The sequence below is a fragment of the Tribolium madens genome, unplaced genomic scaffold, assembly GCF_015345945.1.
Source record: "Tribolium madens isolate multiple individuals breed KSU strain unplaced genomic scaffold, Tmad_KSU_1.1 Scaffold_2;HRSCAF=44;Tcas5.2_LGX, whole genome shotgun sequence".
NCBI classification, from domain to species: Eukaryota; Metazoa; Arthropoda; class Insecta; order Coleoptera; family Tenebrionidae; genus Tribolium; species Tribolium madens.
Genome location: NW_025400995.1, coordinates 439,343 through 461,688, shown reverse-complemented (window position 1 = coordinate 461,688; position 22,346 = coordinate 439,343). Strand labels below are relative to the sequence as shown.

General features: G+C 33.9%; 3 protein-coding genes across 17 annotated transcripts in view; 2 read left to right on the top strand and 1 right to left on the bottom strand.

Annotated features, from left to right (window-relative positions):
- The window catches only part of LOC123006687 (protein masquerade), a 28,143-nt gene that overhangs the window by 1,821 nt on the left and 3,976 nt on the right, over window positions 1-22,346 (bottom strand). Inside the window, exons 6-11 of the mRNA XM_044401367.1 lie at window positions 21,793-21,963; window positions 21,514-21,745; window positions 21,183-21,460; window positions 20,976-21,130; window positions 20,760-20,926; window positions 7,021-7,202 (exon numbers count right to left, since the gene is read on the bottom strand). Coding sequence (XP_044257302.1) covers window positions 7,021-7,202; window positions 20,760-20,926; window positions 20,976-21,130; window positions 21,183-21,460; window positions 21,514-21,745; window positions 21,793-21,963 — 1,185 coding nt within the window. The remainder of the gene's footprint in view (window positions 1-7,020; window positions 7,203-20,759; window positions 20,927-20,975; window positions 21,131-21,182; window positions 21,461-21,513; window positions 21,746-21,792; window positions 21,964-22,346) is intronic.
- On the top strand, window positions 1,469-18,424 carry LOC123006731 (sodium channel protein para-like). 15 transcript variants are annotated; one of them, XM_044401446.1, is made up of 29 exons: window positions 1,469-1,804; window positions 4,522-4,566; window positions 5,453-5,629; window positions 6,093-6,125; window positions 7,025-7,180; window positions 7,229-7,434; window positions 7,489-7,617; window positions 8,359-8,450; window positions 8,506-8,718; window positions 8,766-8,974; window positions 9,022-9,186; window positions 9,235-9,483; window positions 9,833-10,073; window positions 10,179-10,363; window positions 10,414-10,510; window positions 10,556-10,618; window positions 11,340-11,599; window positions 11,649-11,822; window positions 11,874-12,036; window positions 12,084-12,271; window positions 12,327-12,561; window positions 13,045-13,170; window positions 13,220-13,450; window positions 13,504-13,943; window positions 13,995-14,240; window positions 14,291-14,485; window positions 14,532-14,777; window positions 14,826-15,401; window positions 15,452-18,424. In XM_044401446.1, the coding sequence occupies exons 3-29, from the start codon at window positions 5,483-5,485 to the stop codon at window positions 16,250-16,252; spliced, it is 6,066 nt and encodes a 2,021-aa protein (XP_044257381.1). In that variant the 5' UTR covers window positions 1,469-1,804; window positions 4,522-4,566; window positions 5,453-5,482; the 3' UTR covers window positions 16,253-18,424. The 15 variants fall into 15 exon arrangements, with proteins under 15 accessions (XP_044257381.1, XP_044257372.1, XP_044257383.1 ...); XM_044401437.1 differs by having other exon boundaries at window positions 9,235-9,540; XM_044401443.1 differs by having other exon boundaries at window positions 1,470-1,804; window positions 11,319-11,599; window positions 12,327-12,531.
- LOC123006734 lies at window positions 18,682-19,168 on the top strand. Its single transcript, XM_044401452.1, has 3 exons — window positions 18,682-18,862; window positions 18,929-19,015; window positions 19,067-19,168. The coding sequence occupies exons 1-3, from the start codon at window positions 18,764-18,766 to the stop codon at window positions 19,091-19,093; spliced, it is 213 nt and encodes a 70-aa protein (XP_044257387.1). The 5' UTR covers window positions 18,682-18,763; the 3' UTR covers window positions 19,094-19,168.

Below are 22,346 nucleotides of genomic sequence, written 5' to 3'. Positions count from 1 at the left end.
TAAATCTTTCAGTTGCATTCTGAAACCGCTCCTCATGCATTTTTCAATTTAATTTGATAAAATCTCACTGATCCTCTTACCAGATTAAGTTTTGTGTTCGTTTTAAAACTTTAATTAACATGTATTATAAAATAAAAAAGTGTTCGTAGTAAATAACTTTTTATAGAAATATAAAACTTTAGGTGTCTTTGATGTTGAATTTATTTCATGGTTCAGAAGATACGTCTTCAATTCAATTCCTTCATTAAAAGTTTTAATTCTAGTTTTCGTTAAAGCTTTTTTGGCTAAATATAAATATAGCCTAATTCTATGTGTAGAGTACTTGAATAAACAAAAAGGACTACAGGAAGAAAATTAAATTGTATTGTGATAATAATATATCGAGCACGTAAAGTGATAAATAACGCACAAGTGCAGTCAATACCGCGAGTGCGTTAGACACTTCTTTCCTGCAAGTTTTGTGCACTATTTTACCTACAACCATAAATAAACATTTTTTTTCATAACGATTTATTTTTTATAATGGATACAAAAATACTTTGAATAACGATTTATTTTTTTATAATGGATACAAAAAAAAATACGTTAAATGAAAAAATACAAAACATTCGAGTGTGAATTGTGCGTTAGATTTCTAACACACAGTGCGAAAACAAATCGCACAGGTTTTCGTGCGTTATGATCTACTTTCGTATATGGTCGTAGGAAAAAGTATTGACTTCTGCGAGCTACAACTAGCACCATCTTTTTGCCAGTAGACAAATATTCCAAAAAGTTTTGTTTGTATTTTTAGGTATTTCTAAATCACAGTTCCCTTCAATATTTGCACCACCTATGTTTAGGTAGTGAAACAAAGTAAATTTCATTTTTTAGTGTAGCAATGTTTAAAAATAAAATTTTTAAGTAGTTTCAGTTTGGTGTATTTAATTTTAAATTATTCACTACTTAGTTTTTGTTGAAATTATACTACAGGGAACTTAAATAATTTTTGAAACTTGCTGGAGAGTTTCCAAAGCACAATTATTGTTTTATTTTGATTAGTAATAAAGAAAATCTTGTGTTTGTTTGAGTTGGAGGAATTTTTGGATTGTTTTGTTTGCACAATATGATAATCATTCATGTTTGCATAAAGGAGCGTATTGGGTGTAAGTTATGAATGAATTGTATGCAAATAGGGTTAAACAAAGCACGTGGTGTGGAAGTAGTCGCGTGTTATTTCGGTTTGGTTTGTTGGTATGCCTGATTGTGGCTATCGATCTGGAATGTTGGCTAGGCGTTTACGGCGGTATATAATATAACAGTCGTCATGGCGACGCTTTCCGCAACATTACTGACCATCTGACGTCACAGCGCCAGTCAGTCTCCCAAGAAGGGTTAAGGAAAAGCAGCGTGGTGGAGGCGCCGGGCGCAAAAAGCGCCAGAAAAGCTCAAATCGACAATTTTCTTTTTGCTATTGTCGAATTTTGGCTTGAGGGTTTCTAGTTTGTAGATTTAAGTTTAAAGGGGGTGCGCGGCGCATCCGCCCTATCTCAACCGCGCATCAGGATTGACGTTGCAGCCTAGAGGAAATGGCGACCGCACAAGAAGTCGGAGTAGTGCTGGGGGCGCGAAGACGCGTGTGATCTTTACACGAAAGACATGCGGAATGCCTTTAGGCATTAAACGCGAGTGTCTTTCGGGATGTGCTGTGCTTGTCGCGACCAGCCTACGATTTTCGATTCAGTGCACCACAACTAGCAATAAATGAAGACTAATATCCTAGATGATTTTTCAAGGACATACACACATAACAAAGAGAGTTGATGTAAGTAGAGTGGCTTTAATTCGACGATTATCTGCTGGTAACTTTGTGGCTCATTATTTAATATCGATTTGCTCTGTCGCATAGGGGTGACTGTAAGGCTCGTTCACAATCCCTCTCGAGCTTGTATCACACTTATCAACTAGCACTTAAACCGCTTATTTTTGCCGTCTTTGCAGTGCTTACACTGTTGTTGTTGCCGTTTATCGTTTGCCGTTACTGATATACTGCTCAAAATCTTGCTCGTCCTCGTGCTGTCCATGAAACCGCCTTTCGCCAATCTTCAATGTTAGAAACAGTGCCATGTGATTATTCTGACAAACCTCAATGCAGGTGGGTCTTAAGCTAGTTCTCTTTCTTTTTCAATAACTCATGTCTCATCAAAATTTCCCTAAATACATTATAATTCTACTATCACGCTATGTGTTTCATTTTAAACTCACAAAAACGCACCTAAAATCAAATTAAAATTACTCAATTATTCATACACATTTCATTGAGTTACAACAAATTGACCACATATTTAATAATCTATAATTAAAATAGATTACCGTGAAAAGCTTATTGATCATGACTATTAATTAGTTAATTGATAACTTGTTAACAAGTAGGAATATTTGCCCGGCGCATCCACCATAATTGTTAACTATTTTCAAGTCAATAAAAAAACCTTATTTTTTAATCAAATTAAAACACTTGTAATGACTTACTTAAACGCAAAAATATCATAATCTTAAAGCCAGTTACCATATTATTGGCAATGGAAGTTCTTCTAAAATAGAGTATGAGAATAAAGTTTGGTAATTTGTTTCGGAAAGTTTGAAATATTGACTAATTGGAAACGTTCTATATATTTTCGGTAAACTTAAAACAAATAATAAAGGTTTTAGAGAGAAAGTTTACCTCGAGTAATAAATCAAAATATAAATCCTTTCTACGTTTCAAGAAAATCTATAAATGCGCAAAAGTTTTGTATCATTTGGCTCTATTGTTAAAAATTGGTTTCATGACTAATAAATAAAATAATTACGTTAGTACGTACCAAAAATCAATAAGTTAAAGGTGATATCTCGCAAACGCATAAATGGATTTTGGATGTTGAGTTAATTAATACAATTTCATCGGCGAATTTACTAAAAAATACTGATATAAAAACATAAATGTTGATTTAGTGGTTTGTTTACTGTTTTCTTAAGAAGTTAAAAAAAAATAACTACAGTTTATGCTGATTATTACATGGAATATTACAGTATCTTAACTTAATTTAACATTTTGATAAATATCTAAACAGTTTGTTATTGTTAACAGGTGTGTTTTGTATTTATCAAATATTTATGTTAGTTATATTTCATAAAGATATAAATCAACACAACACTTTTATTAGTTTATTTATATCTTAGACCTGACAAAGTTTCTTAGACAGGTTGACGACTATATTTTAATATTTAATGAAGTTATTAGAAAAATCATAAAGAATTGCTTGTTTTATTTCTTAATAGTACTTAATTTAAGACACAGTTTATTTATAGTAAAAATACAATCATTGTTTCTGTTAAAAATGACACTAGTTTTTATAATTAATATAAGTGGGGGCTTTTAAATGTGATTGTTTTTACACACCCATTTGGGATTGCAATTACGATGATTAACTCACTTTAATCATTCACAAAATGATCAAAGAGAAAATGAAAAGATAATTATTGTGCCACATTTTTGCTCTAATTAAACTTAAAGTTTGTAAAATTGGCATTATAAAATTTAATGTCAAGCTAAACTATTTTATGTTAACCTGTCTTTCACCCTAAAAAGTTCGTTAATAATGTATAGCATATTCTTAATGTCATGGTTAGATTTCATTCTTCAACTAATCAACTGTTATCGATAATTTAAAAATAGCAGCATAAAAATGAAAATAGAAAGTGTAAATATTTTTTAATAAATTTAGCATTAAGAGTGTAAGGTATGTAAAAATGGTGGATGCGCCGGGGTATCCGATACATTGTATTTTAAGAAAATTTTTTTTTTACTTGCCACGATCGATTTTAGGACAGAGTTTTATTTAATTTAATTAATAAACATTGGCTTGGTTAATCCCGCCTCTTCCGGTTCAACAGCCTACCAACCTGTTGAGTATCTTAACGCTTTAAAAGCTTTTGCAGCTTCTCTTATTTACTAAGAATATATTTACAAATGCCAAAAATAGACCAAACGTATTTGCTCAGTGTGACTGTTTAATGTCCACATTAATCATGAGTTCTTATTTTGTATATGTCTGACTTTCTTCTGCTATACATAAATAAATGACGATACAGAGAGGTGTGTTTCATATTACTGAATATATGCGAGAGTAGGTTTTATAGTTTATGTGCATATACGACTTTGAAATTTATTTGAGACGTTTTCTGTGTTGCCACTCTGAGAAAGTGAAGCTAAATAACTAAAAATTCAAAATCTTTTGCTCGCTCTTTAATAAAATCAATGAAACAAATATAATTAAGGAAATGTCGCGCGCAAATTACATTAATTCAAGCTATTACTCGTACACTAGGAACGGTCGGTATTAATTACATGGAAGAAATTTCATTTATGCCCTAAGAACTCAATATTGTGATTAACTCATAAACAATCATCCCACATGACCATAAATGTCTAGAAAATATACTAAACATAGTTTGAATTGAGTACAAATTACTACTAACTAGTTCTCTTTTTGTTTTCAGGTTAGTAATGTTTTTGGCCCCCAAAATTGCCCATTCTGAATACGAGTGAGTATAAGTGTAGCACTGAAAATAAATTTGCGTGATTTACCTTGTGGTTACGTGTACAGTATGCAAATGTGAAGTAATCGATTTCTTTAATTTTCTTCAACGCAACTAAAAAGGATTCGTTTTATTTTGAAAAGGTCGACACTTAAACTTAACTACAATTTCCTAACAAATAGTGAGAAAAAGCCAACCTAAATTGTATTATCCAGATCGATACCTAAAACCTTTCACATTTAATTGAGCTTTCTAGTATTTTGAGATTAATTGCCTACTTGAGTTGCAATATTCAAAAAGTGTGCTTCTCAAAGAATTTGCATTTATTGATTTTTCGAAGACTCATTCATCTTAGATGAATTTACTAAAGGAAAACTAATGACGCATTCATCGACTATCTTCATCAAATTGATCAACCAGAATTAAAGATAAAAATAAATTTGAAAAATTGTCATGTGTTTAATTTAGGCTGTCAACGTCTATTATTATTGTACGAGAAAAGCTTTCTTTCTATTTATATTTCCGGTATAGGGTGGCAAGCCACCTATTCTCTAGAATTGATTTTTAACTTAACACTGTTCCTCTTAGATTACAATGAACAAATATTCTTAAACACAAAGCAAGTGTCTAGAAACAGTCACAAACTCCACCCAATCACATTTTCCCGTCTCTCTCTTTTGTGAAAGCGAGTGGAAATCAATTTGATTCTGTCTCTTTCTGTGAAAGAGAATTAGAAAGTTCAAAGTACACAGGACAAGGACAATTGTATATGTGCGTCGAAAGTGTTTCGTGCAACTTCCAGACGTCGCTGAGCAAAATTTAAAAAGATGGAACTTGGAGATCCCCAACAAGCCATAAATCGTAATTATTTTTTAATTGGGTGTTGTTCTAGGGTATCGTGGGGGCCTAGGCGCGAAGAGACATGTCCGTTGCCTCTGACTATTCGTCCGAGGAGGAGCTCAGCCTATTCCGTCCATTCACACGCGAGTCTCTTGCGGTCATCGAGACTAGAATTGCGGAAGAATATGCTAAGCAGAAGGAGCTCGAAAAGAAAAGAGCTGAAGGAGAGGTATTTTACGCTTTTGTCATCTCTCCCAAATCCATTTTCACTCACAAGCCGAGATTTTGGCCAACTTTTAACACTTTCAAGTGTGAAATATTGACCGTGTTGTTCCGTGACTGATACATTTTTCATACATTTCACTCTATGTATATATTTGTTTCGTATTTAATTTTCCAGGACTTTTATGTGCTTGGATGCATGATTCTATGTTACGTTGTAAACTTCAAACCCCATTAAAGTAATTTACACGAGGCTATAAAAAGCTAATAGTGATTTCCGCGTCATGTCAAAATTTCTACATTTTCATATCATAACATCACTGGATATGTGCTTTGTTATCCTGAAGGATGATAATAAGGTGTCAGTGTGACTAATAACCCTTCACGATGATAAGACACCACCAAAACCATGTGATGTAGCGTAGTCAAGCAATGTGCTTATCGATGTTAAACTATAACCTTTATTGCAGACCGGTTTTGGACGAAGGAAAAAGAAAAAAGATGTAAGACTTAATGATTAAAAATGCTCCAAAAAGTTGCTTTTTAGCGATTTAATGCCTCTGACGATTTTTCTAAATTTCTAACGACATCGCCAACAAAAGGCTCACAAACCACTTTTCTTCTTTATTTCCTTTCTCTTCTATATATCGTCAGTTGCATCTGAATATACTTGCTTCGTTTTGTTAATGCTTGATTAGATCATTTTACTGCATTTCACTTCAAATGTGTGCATTTTTACTTAATTTTAAGCACACTATTTCAACTATAATACTACATCACAATTACTAATCTATAACCAATGAGATACTATTTTTAACTCGGGCAATAATCAATTTTTTTTGGTTAAAAATAGTCTCTACGTACAAGTACACATAGCATGAGTTAGGTGGATGATTAAGAACATACTAGACTAAGCCTGTCTTAGTTTTTTTACATTATTTTAGACAATAGAAAAGATTTTAGCATTAGTTCTAATTTCTAATTGCTTGCTACACTTTTTAAAACATACACGTTATTTATTTACTTGTTTTATTCTAAATTAGATAATCTTGAGACTGAATTTTCAACGAAAAGTTGTTCAAACTTTCATTTACTAGCGAGAATAATAGCAAACAGAGTTAGTTGAGGCTTGATAGAGAACTCAGTTCTAATTTACTTTAACTTTAGTTACTCTTCTCAAGAAACAACAAATTTGTTTAGTCGCAAATTGTGTATCTAACATTTTTGGTTTTTTCCCAGCTTCTGCCAAACACACATATTTTCATTGCATGACATTTTTGTCGTATTTTTCTCCTTGACCACTATTAACATTGAAGTGAAAACTTGAAAAACTTTGAACCAAATACTTGCCAGGTGGGAATCGTGTAATTGGCAAAGATGTTAATTTTGGGTGTGTACGCAGATTCGGTATGAGGACGAGGACGAAGATGAAGGTCCCCAACCTGATCCAACTCTGGAGCAGGGGTTGCCCTTGCCAGTACGTCTTCACAGTACCTTTCCTCCGGAATTGGCTAGTACACCACTTGAAGACATCGACCCTTTTTACAGTAATCAAAGGGTAAGGGATGGGTTTGGTCCAACTAGAAGATTGATTTTTCTTTTTTAGACTTTTGTAGTGGTTAGTAAAGGAAAGGACATTTTTCGATTTAGCGCAACAAACGCCCTGTGGGTACTCGATCCTTTTAATCCAATCCGTCGAGTAGCCATTTACATTCTAGTGCATCCTTTGTTTTCTCTTTTTATCATTACTACCATCCTTGTTAATTGCATCCTTATGATTATGCCCACAACACCCACCGTAGAGTCAACCGAGTAAGTCTTTGATTATCTTTCTGTTTAGATTTGAAGCAAGTTTCTCTTTTCTAGAGTGATATTCACAGGAATCTACACGTTTGAATCAGCTGTGAAGGTGATGGCGAGAGGTTTTATTCTTCAACCGTTCACCTACCTTAGAGATGCATGGAACTGGCTCGACTTCGTAGTCATAGCTTTAGCGTGAGTAGCTTAGATTTAGATGATAGATGGTGACTACTAGATTAGTTTCTAATTCCAAATAATGTCGATTTATTAGTTTAAATTATTTTTAACATCAACACACCAACATTTTACAATTTGTAACATAGTACAGAGAAAATATAAATAAAAAGAAAATGCACACTTAAAAACAATTGCAATACCCACATACAAGTCTAGATGACTTAGAAAACTAGTAAGATTTCTAAATTAAAAAAATTAATTTGTAAAAAACACACTTCTTAATTTTTAATTTAAATATGATTTTAAACTATTTTCACCTATTTTAATTTATCTGAATTTTAAGTATCCTTACTCCTTCTTACTTCACAGCTATGAAAATATTTTATATTGGCTTAAATTGTTTGTAATTTTGGCTAAATGCAATTAAAATATTCCAAGTGAGTTTACTGTGACTGCTACAATTTATTGTATTAATGAGAGTAGTAAATATTGTAGTTTCTGATCGTTTTTGATATTAGAAATTAATATTTGTATCAGAAATTAGAGAATTCGAAGACATAATCTAGACTAGTTTAGAACTATAATTTAATTGATAGAAACTTATAGTAGATTTAATTAGAATGTCTTACAAAGTTGGTACATAATTCAATGCATTATGATGTATATTGTGTTGTTTAGTATAATGTGGAAAAAAGCTTCTAGTGTTTTTAGTAGCAAGACACGCATTAGTATCAAATAATAAAAGCTAAAAATTTACAGTTATGTCACCATGGGTATAGACCTTGGAAATCTTGCTGCCTTGAGAACATTTAGGGTACTACGAGCTCTAAAAACTGTTGCCATTGTGCCAGGTATTTAAGTGTCAAAAAATTCAAAACTGTTCTAATTTTGTATATCAATATATAGGTTTGAAGACTATCGTGGGAGCTGTAATAGAATCTGTAAAAAATCTCCGAGATGTGATAATTTTAACAATGTTTTCTCTGTCAGTATTTGCATTGATAGGTTTACAAATTTATATGGGTGTTTTGACACAAAAATGTATCAAAGAATTTCCTTTGGATGGCTCATGGGGGAACCTCACTCATGAAAGTTGGGAGAGATTTAATAGCAACGAATGTAAGTTCTCTCATATAAAACTAGTCTTGTTATAAAAAGCTTTCTAGCTAATTGGTATTGGGACGATGAAAAAGGTGAAAGACCATTGTGTGGAAACTCCTCAGGATCAGGACTATGCAAAGAAGGTTACATTTGTTTACAGGGTTACGGTCCTAACCCAAATTATGGCTACACCAGTTTTGATACTTTTGGTTGGGCTTTACTTTCCGCTTTCAGATTAATGACTCAAGATTATTGGGAAAATTTATATCAATTGGTACTTAAATCCTAAAGATTTGGGCACGAACTAATTATTGGTTTCAGGTTTTACGATCAGCCGGTCCTTGGCATATGCTATTTTTTATTGTAATTATATTTCTGGGTTCATTTTATTTAGTTAACTTGATTTTGGCTATCGTCGCTATGTCGTACGATGAGTTACAAAAGAAAGCCCAAGATGAGGAAGAAGCTGAAGCTAACGCTATTAGGGTAAATTAGTGGTGTTTTGAAAACAGTTGTAGAATTTTAGGTTCATAGGAAGCTGAGCAAAAGGCAAAGGATAAACAAGATAGAGCAGATGCAAGAGCAGCTGCGGCGGTGGAGGCGGCTGAAGCAGCAGCAGCTGCGGCGGCGGCAGCAGCAGCAGGGTGTGACAACGATCAATATATCATAAAATCGTCTTCGGATTACTCGTGTCATAGTTACGAATCGTTTGTGGGACAACCCAATGGTCAAGATGACAACAACAAGGAGAAGATTAGCATACGCTCTGAAGGATTAGATTCCGTGAGTGAACAAAGAAGACTTCCTACTAATCTGAGCAAGATGCGGAAAGTCAGCGCTGTAAGTGTCTTGATATTTATTGGGAGATAATTGAAATTAGAGAATGTTGCTTCAATACTTCAATTAATGTTTGACTAAGAGAAATAAAGATCATGACAATTATAGTGTCTAGACTCTTTTTATTGTTCTTTTTTCACTTTTGCTTGGCTTTTTTGTTTTCTCCTCTTGTAAGTGTACCTAGCCTTGTCACTGTCACGCTGATTTCAGAAGACTAGAAAAGCACACTATTGTGCTAGGCTTTTTTGACACTTTAAACATAAACACGCATGTATAGATTATGTCCCGTGTACAGGCCAGTCTCAGCCTTCCTGGATCTCCTTTCAATCTTCGGCGAGGGTCCCGAGGTAGCCACCAGTTTACTTTAAGAAACAACAGACGCATGGTGGCTCCGCCGGGTGATCGTAAGCCTTTGGTGCTTTCAACTTATCTTGATGCCCAAGAACACCTTCCTTACGCCGACGATTCTAACGCTGTCACCCCCATGAGCGAGGAGAACGGCGTCATGGTCCTCCCGATGTATTACACCAATTTGGGTACGTATTTGATCATCACCATTTGTCATAAATGTTTTGGAAGTCCCATTTTTCTTTCAACACAACAAAGAAATTGCGTTCATTTTAAAATGACTCTAACCTAAGGATCACGTCATTCATCGTACACTTCACATGCCTCACGGATGTCATACACTTCTCATGGAGATTTGTTAGGCGGTTTGGGAAGCAATGGGAAAATGATGACAAAGGAGAGTCAACTCAGGAACCGATCACTGAGAAACGGACCAGCGGCCGCTCCCGTAAGCCACAAGTCAACACGAGGCGTCTATGTAAGTATTTCAAATCAAAAAGTCACTTGGTAATAGAAATGTTTCTCCAGGATGGTCCCACGGGGCATATTTGCGAATCAAAAGTTAAGCAAATTGACAATCCTTTCATTGATAGCAATCAGCGACAGACAGTCGTAGACATGAAAGGTAAAGTGAGATTTTGGGAAAAGTGTGATTCTTATTCGGTTTTAGATGTTATGGTGCTCAATGATATTATCGAGCAAGCTGCTGTGAGTGGAGGGAGTGAACGTGGAGGTAAGTTTCTAATTCATTCAACCCCAAAAATTATCTTTCACACTTAATCTTTACACACCATCGCAATTTGCTTAAATTAGAATATCATAAATCATAATCATGTGTTGCTAGACCATACAAACTAATACATATTTATTTACTACATTTGTACAATGTGGAGGAAATGTAAACAAGAAATACTTTTCTAGGTAAATAAAAATTTTGATAAATTTTCAAGTAATCTGTTTGGCACTGACCATTTTTAAAGCACCCTTAATCGATCTGATTAGATAGATATCATTTTCGCTCTTTAATTGTTTCGATACTAATAAATAACAGCTTTTGGTTCAAACAGTTAAGGAGTGAAATAATTCCATTAGTTATTTTATTAGATTTGTTGTTGGAATCGTTTAGTTACTGTTTGATTAAAGCCAAATGCGCTATTGTTTTATCAGCGGTCTGGCTGCATATTTGCAACGGCATGAGCTTCTAGTAACCACTTACTAGAACACGTATTAGCCTTGATTGTTCTTAACCGAAAAATGGCCAAGCAATTTTCGATGGTGTTGATGTAACTGTTTTACTGCTTTAATAAGCGACAAACAATGACAACACAAGACTTAACCAGCGGTTAAGAACGGCTGTCGCACTATCGCATTGCACAAAACCTCTTTTCCCAAAAAGAGTGTGTCATTATCACTTTTACTAATACTTTGTTCAGTTTCTGTTTATTATTTCTCAGCCAATAATGACGACGAAGAGGAGGAACCAACATTCAGGGAACGATTTCTGGAATATGCCATCAGAATCATTGACATGTTTTGCGTATGGGATTGTTGTAAATGTTGGGTTGTTATTCAGAAGTTTATCGCCCTTATTGTCTTTGATCCATTCGTTGAACTTTTTATTACGTTGTGCATTGTTGTTAACACCTTGTTTATGGCACTGGACCATCACGACATGGACAAGGATTTAGAAAGAGCTTTGAAAAGTGGAAATTACGTAAAGTCTCAATTTTACATGAAACACAAAACTTTACATCAATTTTTAGTTCTTTACTGCAACATTTATGATTGAAGCTACGATGAAATTAATTGCAATGAGTCCAAAATACTACTTTCAGGAAGGTTGGAACATCTTTGATTTTATTATAGTGGCATTATCGTTGTTAGAACTTGGACTGGAAGGAGTTCAAGGATTATCAGTGTTGCGTTCATTTAGATTGGTAATGATTTTTCATTTAGTAAAAATAGAAATAAATATTTCTATATTTTAGTTGAGAGTATTTAAATTAGCAAAGTCGTGGCCAACTTTAAATTTACTCATTTCTATAATGGGTAAAACTATGGGTGCTTTAGGAAATTTGACATTTGTACTTTGCATTATAATATTTATTTTTGCCGTTATGGGTATGCAGTTGTTTGGAAAAAATTACACAGGTATTTTATTGTATTATTTTTGAGCAAAAATTTCTAGCTAGTTTTAGATAACGTTGATCGGTTTTTCGACCATGAACTTCCCCGTTGGAACTTCACCGACTTTATGCACTCCTTTATGATAGTTTTTCGAGTCTTGTGTGGTGAATGGATTGAATCCATGTGGGACTGTATGTTAGTGGGTGACGTCTCTTGCATCCCATTCTTTCTTGCAACCGTTGTGATTGGTAATCTTGTGGTACGTAGCCGTTAATTGACTGAATCTTTTGGGTACATGGTACGTTGGTTGCTAGGTTCTTAATCTTTTCTTAGCTCTGCTTTTGAGTAATTTTGGATCGTCGAGTCTGTCAGCACCGACTGCTGACAATGACACGAATAAAATAGCAGAAGCTTTTGACAGAATCGGCCGCTTTATAAGATGGGTTAAGGGCAATGTTTTACATATCGCAAAACTGGTCCGATTCAAGCTCACCAACCAAATTTCCGACCAGCCGTCAGGTGAGGGACCGTCCAACAGTTGGAACCAAGGTTTTTATCCAACAATCTGATAGCTCGCTGGTTTTGCTTGCTCTACAAGTGTAGTGCTTATTTTGAGCAAATTATCATTTCGCATGATAGAGCGACAATTACAACAGTTAACCAAACGTGTGGCGTAGATTATTTCGTTTGCTTTCGTTTCTATTTATTTGCGTTGGGTTCTTTCGTGAATGTTTTATTTTTTTATCTATTCTCGTCTTTTGCACATACAATCTATCGAAAGTGTCAATTACTAAAACACAAAATTAGTCCAATTTTGACAAGTTGGTTAAATACAAATACTTTACATACTTTTTTGTTTGCATGTGGAAATGTTACTTTATCACAAATTCATATATTTGCAAAATTTCTTTTGCTTTCGACAAACAAAACTACAATTCTAGTTAGATAAATTTGTGTTTATTCCAACTGTTACTAAAATATTATAACAATTTATTGATGTTTGTCACATACTTATGAAAGCAAAAATTCTAGATGTGAGATGTGATGGTGGTTTAGATATCTCAGGAGATGAAATTTTAGCCGATGGTATAATTAAAAAAAGTCCGAAAGATCGATTAGAAGTAACTATTGGTACTGGAATGGATCTTACCGTTCATGGTATTAAAGAAAGTTTTAATTTTTTTATATCCTTTACAATTTTATTTAGGAGACCCCAAAAGAGGCAAAAATAATATTAACAAAAGCAAAACAATAGGAAATTCAATTTTAGAACATGGTATGTACATCGGTCACCTCGACGAAGACGAAATTAGTAATAAATCGTATGGTAGTCATAAAAATCGATTTAAAGAGGAAAGTCATAAAGGAAGTGTTGATATGTTAGACGATCATGAAGAGAAACGAGATGCTAGTAAAGAAGAATTAGGAATTGGAGATGGTAAATTTTATAACAACCGGTTTTAAGACCATGAAATTTGCTTATTTCAGAAGAAGTAGAAGACGATAGATTTGATATGGAAAAACCACTAACTGACATTATCATTGTGGGAAATGCTGACGACATAATTATAGATGATTATGCAGCTGATTGCTTCCCTGAATCATGTTACAAAAAGTTTCCGTTTCTTGCAGGCGATGAAGATTCGCCATTTTGGCAAGGTTGGGGGAATTTAAGATCAAAAACTTATAGATTAATAGAGAATAAATATTTTGAAACGGCTGTAATCACAATGATCTTGTTAAGTAGTATGGCATTGGCGTTAGAAGACGTACATTTACAGAGTCGACCAATTTTGCAAGACATACTGTATTATATGGATCGAATATTTACCGTGATATTCTTTTTTGAAATGTTGATAAAATGGTTAGCGTTAGGATTCCAAAAATATTTTACAAATGCTTGGTGCTGGCTAGATTTTGTGATTGTAATGGTACGATTTATGTCTAAAACAATTGTTTTCTTGTCTAATGTTGGTTTTTAGGTATCTCTAATTAATTTTATTGCCTCTCTTTGTGGTGCTGGCGGAATTCAAGCATTTAAGACAATGCGAACACTGCGAGCTTTAAGACCACTTCGTGCAATGTCTCGTATGCAAGGGATGAGGGTTGTCGTAAACGCATTGGTGCAAGCTATACCATCTATCTTCAATGTATTGCTAGTGTGCTTAATATTTTGGTTAATTTTTGCTATAATGGGTGTACAATTGTTCGCTGGTAAATACTTCAAGGTATTGTAATAGATACAACTTTGGTGTGTTTGATGAACAGGAATTTTTAGTGCGTGGATGCAAATAAAACAACACTAAGCTATGAAATTATTCCTGATGTAAATGCGTGTAAAGCTGAAAATTACACGTGGGAAAACTCTCGAATGAATTTTGATCATGTAGGAAAAGCATATTTGTGCTTGTTCCAAGTTGCTACATTTAAAGGGTGGATTCAAATTATGAACGATGCTATAGATTCTAGAGATGTAAGAAAAACACATGTTTTTTTTATTCATATCAATTAAATTTCAGATTAACAAACAACCAATAAGAGAAACAAACATTTATATGTATTTATATTTCGTATTTTTTATAATATTTGGATCGTTTTTTACGCTTAATCTATTCATTGGTGTGATTATTGATAATTTTAATGAACAAAAGAAAAAGGGTGGTGATTCATTGGCATTGATGATGACAGATGCACAGAAGAAGTATTATAATGCAATGAAAAAAATGGGCTCTAAGAAACCAATGAAAGCCATACCAAGGCCAAGGGTAGGTAGAAATTTCTCTGATTGTAAAAATCTAATTAGGTGATTGTAGTGGAGACCTCAAGCTATAGTTTTTGAAATAGTAACAGATAAGAAATTTGATATGATAATCATGTTGTTTATTGGACTGAACATGCTTACGATGACAATGGATCACTACCAGCAAAAAGAAACTTTTACGAAAGTTCTCGATTATCTTAACATGATTTTCATTGTTATATTTAGTACCGAGTGCCTCATGAAAATTTTTGCTTTACGTTACCACTACTTTACAGAACCTTGGAATTTGTTCGATTTAGTGGTAGTAATATTATCAATTTTGGGTTTGGTTCTAAGTGATATCATAGAAAAATATTTTGTGTCACCAACATTGTTACGAGTTGTTCGTGTAGCAAAAGTCGGAAGAGTTCTTCGTTTGGTCAAGGGAGCAAAAGGCATCCGAACATTGCTTTTTGCATTAGCTATGTCACTACCAGCACTGTTTAACATCTGTTTGTTGTTGTTCTTGGTGATGTTTATTTTTGCCATCTTCGGGATGTCTTTCTTCATGCACGTGAAAGATAAGAGTGGATTGGATGATGTGTACAACTTTAAAACATTTGGACAGTCGATGATTCTTCTCTTCCAGGTATTAGAAAAAAAAATATTGGATTTGTATAAATCTTTGGTTTGGTGTAGATGTCAACCTCGGCGGGTTGGGATGGAGTATTAGATGGGATTATCAATGAAGAAGATTGTAAACCTCCAAACACTGAGATAGGAGAGACTGGAAATTGTGGGAATTCGACAATTGGTATTGCATTTCTGCTCAGCTATCTCGTCATTTCTTTTCTCATTGTCATCAATATGTACATCGCTGTGATTTTGGAGAACTACTCCCAGGCAACAGAAGACGTACAAGAAGGTTTAACAGATGATGACTACGACATGTACTACGAGATTTGGCAGCAGTTTGATCCAGATGGGACACAATACATCCGTTATGACCAACTTTCGGACTTTCTTGACGTGCTGGAACCTCCTTTACAAATCCACAAACCCAACAAATATAAAATTTACTCCATGGACATTCCAATTTGCAAGGGTGACATGATGTTTTGTGTCGACATTTTAGACGCGCTAACAAAAGACTTTTTCGCTCGTAAGGGCAACGAAATTGAGGAAACTGCTGAACTTAGTGAAGTGCAACCACGACAAAATGAACCGGGTTATGAACAAGTCAGTTCAACACTTTATAGACAACGCGAGGAATATTGTGCAAGACTGATCCAGAATGCGTGGCGCAAATATAGACTGCGCACGGGTGGTGCTCCAGAACAAGTGAATGTCGAGGAGGCCACCGGCGATGGCGATGGGGAGATGGAAGTCCATCAAACGGCGGTTTTGGTCGAAAGTGACGGCTTTGTGACCAAAAACGGACACAAAGTTGTGTTGCACACGCGCACACCCAGTATCAGCTCCAAGTCGGCGGATGTCTGAGACCGGCCCCGCCCCTCCCAGATCTCGCCATAGCCGGATGGCACGTCTTTTTTATCTCGGCTGTACACCAGATTGTCCTCACTATTACATCGAATTCCGTAGATTCAACCAGAATTGCGTTTATTATTTCAATCTGGACACGATCGAGACTAAAAATCACGTCGACTAAAGTTTGTGCTGTGTAGTTTGGTGGAGAAGGTATTGTATAATTAGGTGTCAACTGCTTTTGCTGCTCATATCGCTATTGTACTATTAACTAACTAAATATGGTTACTTAACTGAATTCCACAACCATCAACAAGTCATAGTTGTATGAACAGTGAATTTTAATCAATGACTAGTCCTCTATTTTCACAAAAAAATAGCAACGATGTCCCAGCATTTGTTGCTATATGAAAATACTAACACTAGTCGCAAAAGGAAAGACAGTTGATGTATTTCATAACACTGAAATCCTATTAATTCGAAATGTAGAATATTTTATTTCTGTTACTTATTCTCTTTAATACACTTTGACTTAATGGGACGACAGATTATAATTTTACAGTTATTGTAATAGTGGGAGTAAAATCCTGTAAATAATTATTGTTAAATACCAAAACAGGTATAGAACAAAGCTTGGTGTAAACCAAGCCACTATCATCCTGAGTCTATTAGCCTTAAAATGCCGTCAAAGCAATCATTTAGAAAATTGAAATTTTAGCAAAATATTGTTATTTGAGAGCAACTGTTCCCAAGTGGCTCCCAAAAATTTACAGTTTTTAAGGATAATGATTCAGGGGCATTTCTAAGTCAAATTCGCGAAAAGTGTATAATTTTAATCCGATTACACGTTTCGAGAATTGGCCACAAATATATTCTAAATGGGCCCGAATCATAAACTGTTTTAAAATCACATCAGTTATTTGAAAAATTATGGTGCTTTCTTCAATTGCTAATCTTCACATGCTACATGGACCGCATTCAAAGGGAGGGGCAAATGGGTTAAAATTTGCAAAAAATACACAAATTTTTGTATGCCTCATGTAAATTAGTATGTGTGACATTTTTGTTAAGCAACCCGGCACATTAGTTGATATTTCATTTAAATACTAAAGCATTTTAAGACGTGGTGGCACGGATTGTACAAATTATTCACAAAATTGTACATTATGTAGTGATGTTTATACATTATCTTAAATTTTGTATCATGGCTGGACCATTAGTGAGGTAATAACGTGTCCATCATTTTAAAATGTATGGAAAAATGTCACGCATACCCCAATACTGCAACAACTTTATTGATAATGTAACTAGAACAGGGGTGAATTCTCTTGTTCAACGTTACGCCACGCTGTTATATTTTGTTAATTAATTATTAATTCATAGATAATTATTGTTGAAATTTTATATGAATTGGTTAGTGTTTGTTTGACGTGGTTTATTGTCATTATTATATTCCCGTAATCTTTCTTGGTCCCACAGTACCTGCTGGTATCAGGCCTTAAAATTTCTTGTACAGTTCTAGCCATGAATAAACATTTCCTTAAAAACATTCGTTGTTATTTCAAAATAAACAACCAAAGCTCATTCAAACACTCACCATTGGTGAAACAAAGTGATAATGAATTTGTTATACAGTCAACACTGTTGCTTTTTACTTGATGAGCCAAATAATATTAAAAATGTGGAATTGCATGCCGTAATATAATGTAACATCATACGCACACATTGTTATTGTGAAACAGACACAACTGTTTTTTCAATACACTGTTTGCAGTTTTAAAAAATGCCAGTGAAACTACAAAACCGTTCCAATAAATCATATTTTTGGCACTAGTCATATTACTGATACAGTGTGTTGTGGATCAGTTCTTTTTCACTACGTTATTCAAGTGATTCACTATACACAAAATAAGACATTTTGCACATAATGTACATGCTTTTTTATATTTTTGCGTTATGTTTATAAAATGCATGTAGGTACATGTAACATACACTTTATAGGCTTGAATGAATGTTCGATACAGTGTATTTACATTTGGACAACTCATACATGTAAAATAATGAATAATCATAGTATTACAATATATATACATATAATTTTTCTAAGCAATCGTTGTTTTAGGATAGCCATTGATATATTAAAATTTAGTTTGTAAGCTTTGCGAAAATTAAAGCGATCTCGATTTATATTGCAAATGATTATTGAATAAAACAAAACCAAACAAAGAAACATCAAAAACAAATAATTACCAACAGGTAGGTATGCACAAATAATCATTAAATATAGCTGAAAGCTAGTTATTATTTTCCCCTAATATTTTAATTCATTGTTAACAAAATTTTGTAGAATAAAAAACAGAAAATCATTTATTTAAAATCTTTTACATAACTAAAGGTTGGTTGGTAATGCTGGGGTCTCGTGAGCCTGCGCAATAGCCAATAAAACCAGCAACATAAGCGAGTGGGAGAAGTGACAGTCGGGGGTATTTATAAGTGTCAAAATAATTTCAACCACAAAATTTTACAATGTGGTATGAAATTATTCCCAGTTTTGGCATTATTTTTGCTGCATTAGCCGCCCCTCATGGCATTGCCTACGTGGCTAATAAATTAGTGTTCGATAATGTAAGTGCTCCTAACCTAGAAATACATGTTTTGTTACATAATTATCGTTTTATTTTCTTATTTTAGTGCTATCGTAGGTCGATGTTGGATAAATACGAAGCTTTGCAATACTTAAGAGATCGCCGACTTTCCGGTGATCCTTACAAACTCAAGGTAAGATAAATTGATCCAGTGATAAATGCGAGGCTTATTTGGTATTTTTAGGGCTTGGAGAATATCCCAGATGCGTAAATATCATCGGATTGTAGCAGTTTATGTATAAAATATCAATGTTGTTTACTTTATTTAATAAATATCTTTAAAACAGTTTAGTTTTTTAGTCGTTTAAAAATGAGAATTAAAACTCTTGAACAGTTATTATTTTTATTTTTTCGTATAACATATCGTCTACACACCTTTAAGTGTGTGACAGATAAAAAAAAATATTTTTTTTATAAAGTAAAAGAAAACAATATTTTTGATAAAGTTGTTTTATGTGGAGGTTTATGATGTTGTGCACCCCCTTGCATGGTTGACTTAATGCTGTTATTATGCTTATGGACCAACTGGAACTGACAAAACTGTGGACAGTCAATCTCTCGGTTAATTTATTAATGTTAATATCAGTAACTTGGACTATTGTCACAATTATTATTTCAGGACCCTTATTTTGGAATGGTGAAGAGATTGTTAAGACTGGTAAAAGACATTTGATCGATTTATCTGGAAGTCAAAAATTTTCTATAGAGAAGTTGATAAGAAACTTACAAGATAGTTTGGGCGGCAAAAGCAAAATTTGTATTGTTGCGACTTTATTCACCTTTCTTTGATGAATCTAAAGAGACTGTTAGAACTTTTATCTACGCAGAGATAATCTGATTACATATTTAGAAGACGAAGTTACTACTCTACGACAGGAAATAAACGCTGCCAGGTTATATGGATATATGTCGGGAGTTATGAAAAGTTACTTCTTGAAATAAAGCAAAACGCGATAATAGGAATAACAGGGTTAAATGATAATATCAGCCGTCAAAATCAGTGTGTTGACGAATTGGAAACGAAGCATTGGAAGAAATTGTCAAACAGGGTGAAGCTTATAAAATAATTTACAACCAAAAAACGAGGTTTTTTCCTACATTAACGAATTCATCAACTTGTTCAGAGAAAAAGCTCCAACAATCAACCACAATCTAATTAACAATTTCAACAGACGTTAAGATTTTAATCACCATTTAAGTATCTTTGATTATTGTTTTTGTCTTACAACTAAATGAGCTTAGACTGACATTTGAAACAACTTTCGAAGAAATTAAGAATAACCAAACGATTTGTTCTGTGAAGATTTCTCAAAATCACTGCCAAAATTATGATTACTTTACTAAATTCTTTGACACTTTGACATTATCAAGTGAAGCTAAAATTTTTGCCAGGTTTGTATTAAAGTATTAAAAAGGAGTTCAAAAAGTCGTTTTCTATAAGATATTCAAGATAATGAATTAAACTATATGATGATGACAAGTTTTACTAATTTTCCTGGCCGCAAAAACATTTGGAGATTGTGTTGAGTCGCTTTGCTAGGTGCAAAGTTAAATTAGAATTAAGACACTCTTTGTATTTATTATTCAGCATTACATTTTTCTCGATGTTCTTTCTTTTTGTAGTGTTGTGTATAGGTTTAAAAAAAAAACAAATTATAAAAAAACTTTTATTGTCTTTATGTTACAAATATATCTATTTTGCAAATTGGATATATTTTTCCTAACAACAGTTAATTACGTTAGTACTTATTTGGTAACAATTTATGTTTTTTGTCAAGTATATTAAATATTTACATTTAAAATAAAAAATCAGACAGAATAAATAAGTCAGTGTGAAATATTTTGTATTTGGTTGATTCGTATAATATCTAATCTACTAAAGATTATTAACACTAATTATCTGATTAATCCATCCAATAAATGAAGAAACTTTTACATATACGCCGGGAACATCTACACGACCACAACCAAATCCCCAAGATACTAAACCGGCTAATTCGTAAAAACCGTCGTCTTGACACACCAACGGCCCTCCACCATCACCCTAAAAATAAAATTTGTGAAAAAAATATTTAGTGTGTTTGCTATAATACCTGACAGGCATCGTTGCCTTCTTCCCCTCCTGCACAGAAACTGCTAGCTGGCAAAATAAATATTTTTTCCGTAACGGCGTTAACCTTCCTGATGCATTCCGCATCGCTCACAATGGGAATTTCGGCCTCTCTTACCCTCAACGGAATAGGACCGGCTTAAAACAAGCTACGAATGATAACAATTCGAGTTTGTGAAAACAACCTTACCTTCTCCCATGTAACCATATCCCGTAACCGTACATCTTTTCCCTGCAGCGTGACTAACTCCCCTTGCCGGCAAACACACCAAACAAACTCCTTCTTTTAATTCTGCCTGTCCGTGGAGTTTCAACAGGGCAATATCGTTGTCTAAAGTCTGACTGTTATGATTATGATGTATATAAGTTGTGGCAACTCTTAAAGTTTGCGCTCCGGGACTGCCATATTTCCGCGTTAAATCGTGATCACCAACTCTCACATATATTGCGTCACCTGATCGTACAATACTGAAAAAAAAAGTAAAAATAAGTGGCGTTTATGTCAAGTGGCAAGTGCATACTTTGTCACACAATGTGCAGCTGTCAAAACCCATTGCGTTCCAATTAAAGCTGCTCCGCATAAATACTGATTGAGAGAATTAATTAAAGCAACTTGCCAACACCATTCAGCCTGCTCACCGTCTTCACCACCAACAACTCTACCAGATCGAGAAGTACCTTTAACTCCACATACGTATTTACTGTAAATTGGAGGTTTCTGGGTTGTTGAAAGGACTTTTGTTGATTCCAATGCTGCAAATTTTCAATAAGACACGACTAATTGCAGTTCTAATGCTCACCTTGAGAAGCATTAAGTACAGACACTGTTGTGTGATCGATAGTGACTTGAATGCTTTCCTTATGTGTAGACTCCTCTTTCTGGCCTAAAGCTTCCTTAATTAGCGATTTTGGGGCACAGCATTTCGTTCCAGATTTTCGACATTTAAAAAGTTCAGTCATTTCCGCATTTCCTACAATAAATAATAGTTACTTCTCCAGACCCCCTGAAAGCTGACGTATATCTATTCCATGTACATTTATTTCATTGTTTTTAGTCGCAAATTTAGACTTGAAGAGTTTCTTGATGTTTGTAGGTAGGTAAATAGAGACCAGGATAATATTCCCGCTAAATAAATTAATAGATATTTTTTTATTGAATAAAATGCGAAAATCTTAATTATTAAGATTTTTTGATAACGGTATACCGTATTGATTTAAAAAAAAACATTTTATAGGTAATTTGAAAATCCAAATCCCTGTTATAATGTGAATTTGATAACTGTTCTTGATTCTTTGATAAAAAGCAAAAATTAAATTGAAAGTAGGCAACTTATAATACATGTAAATTCAAGTT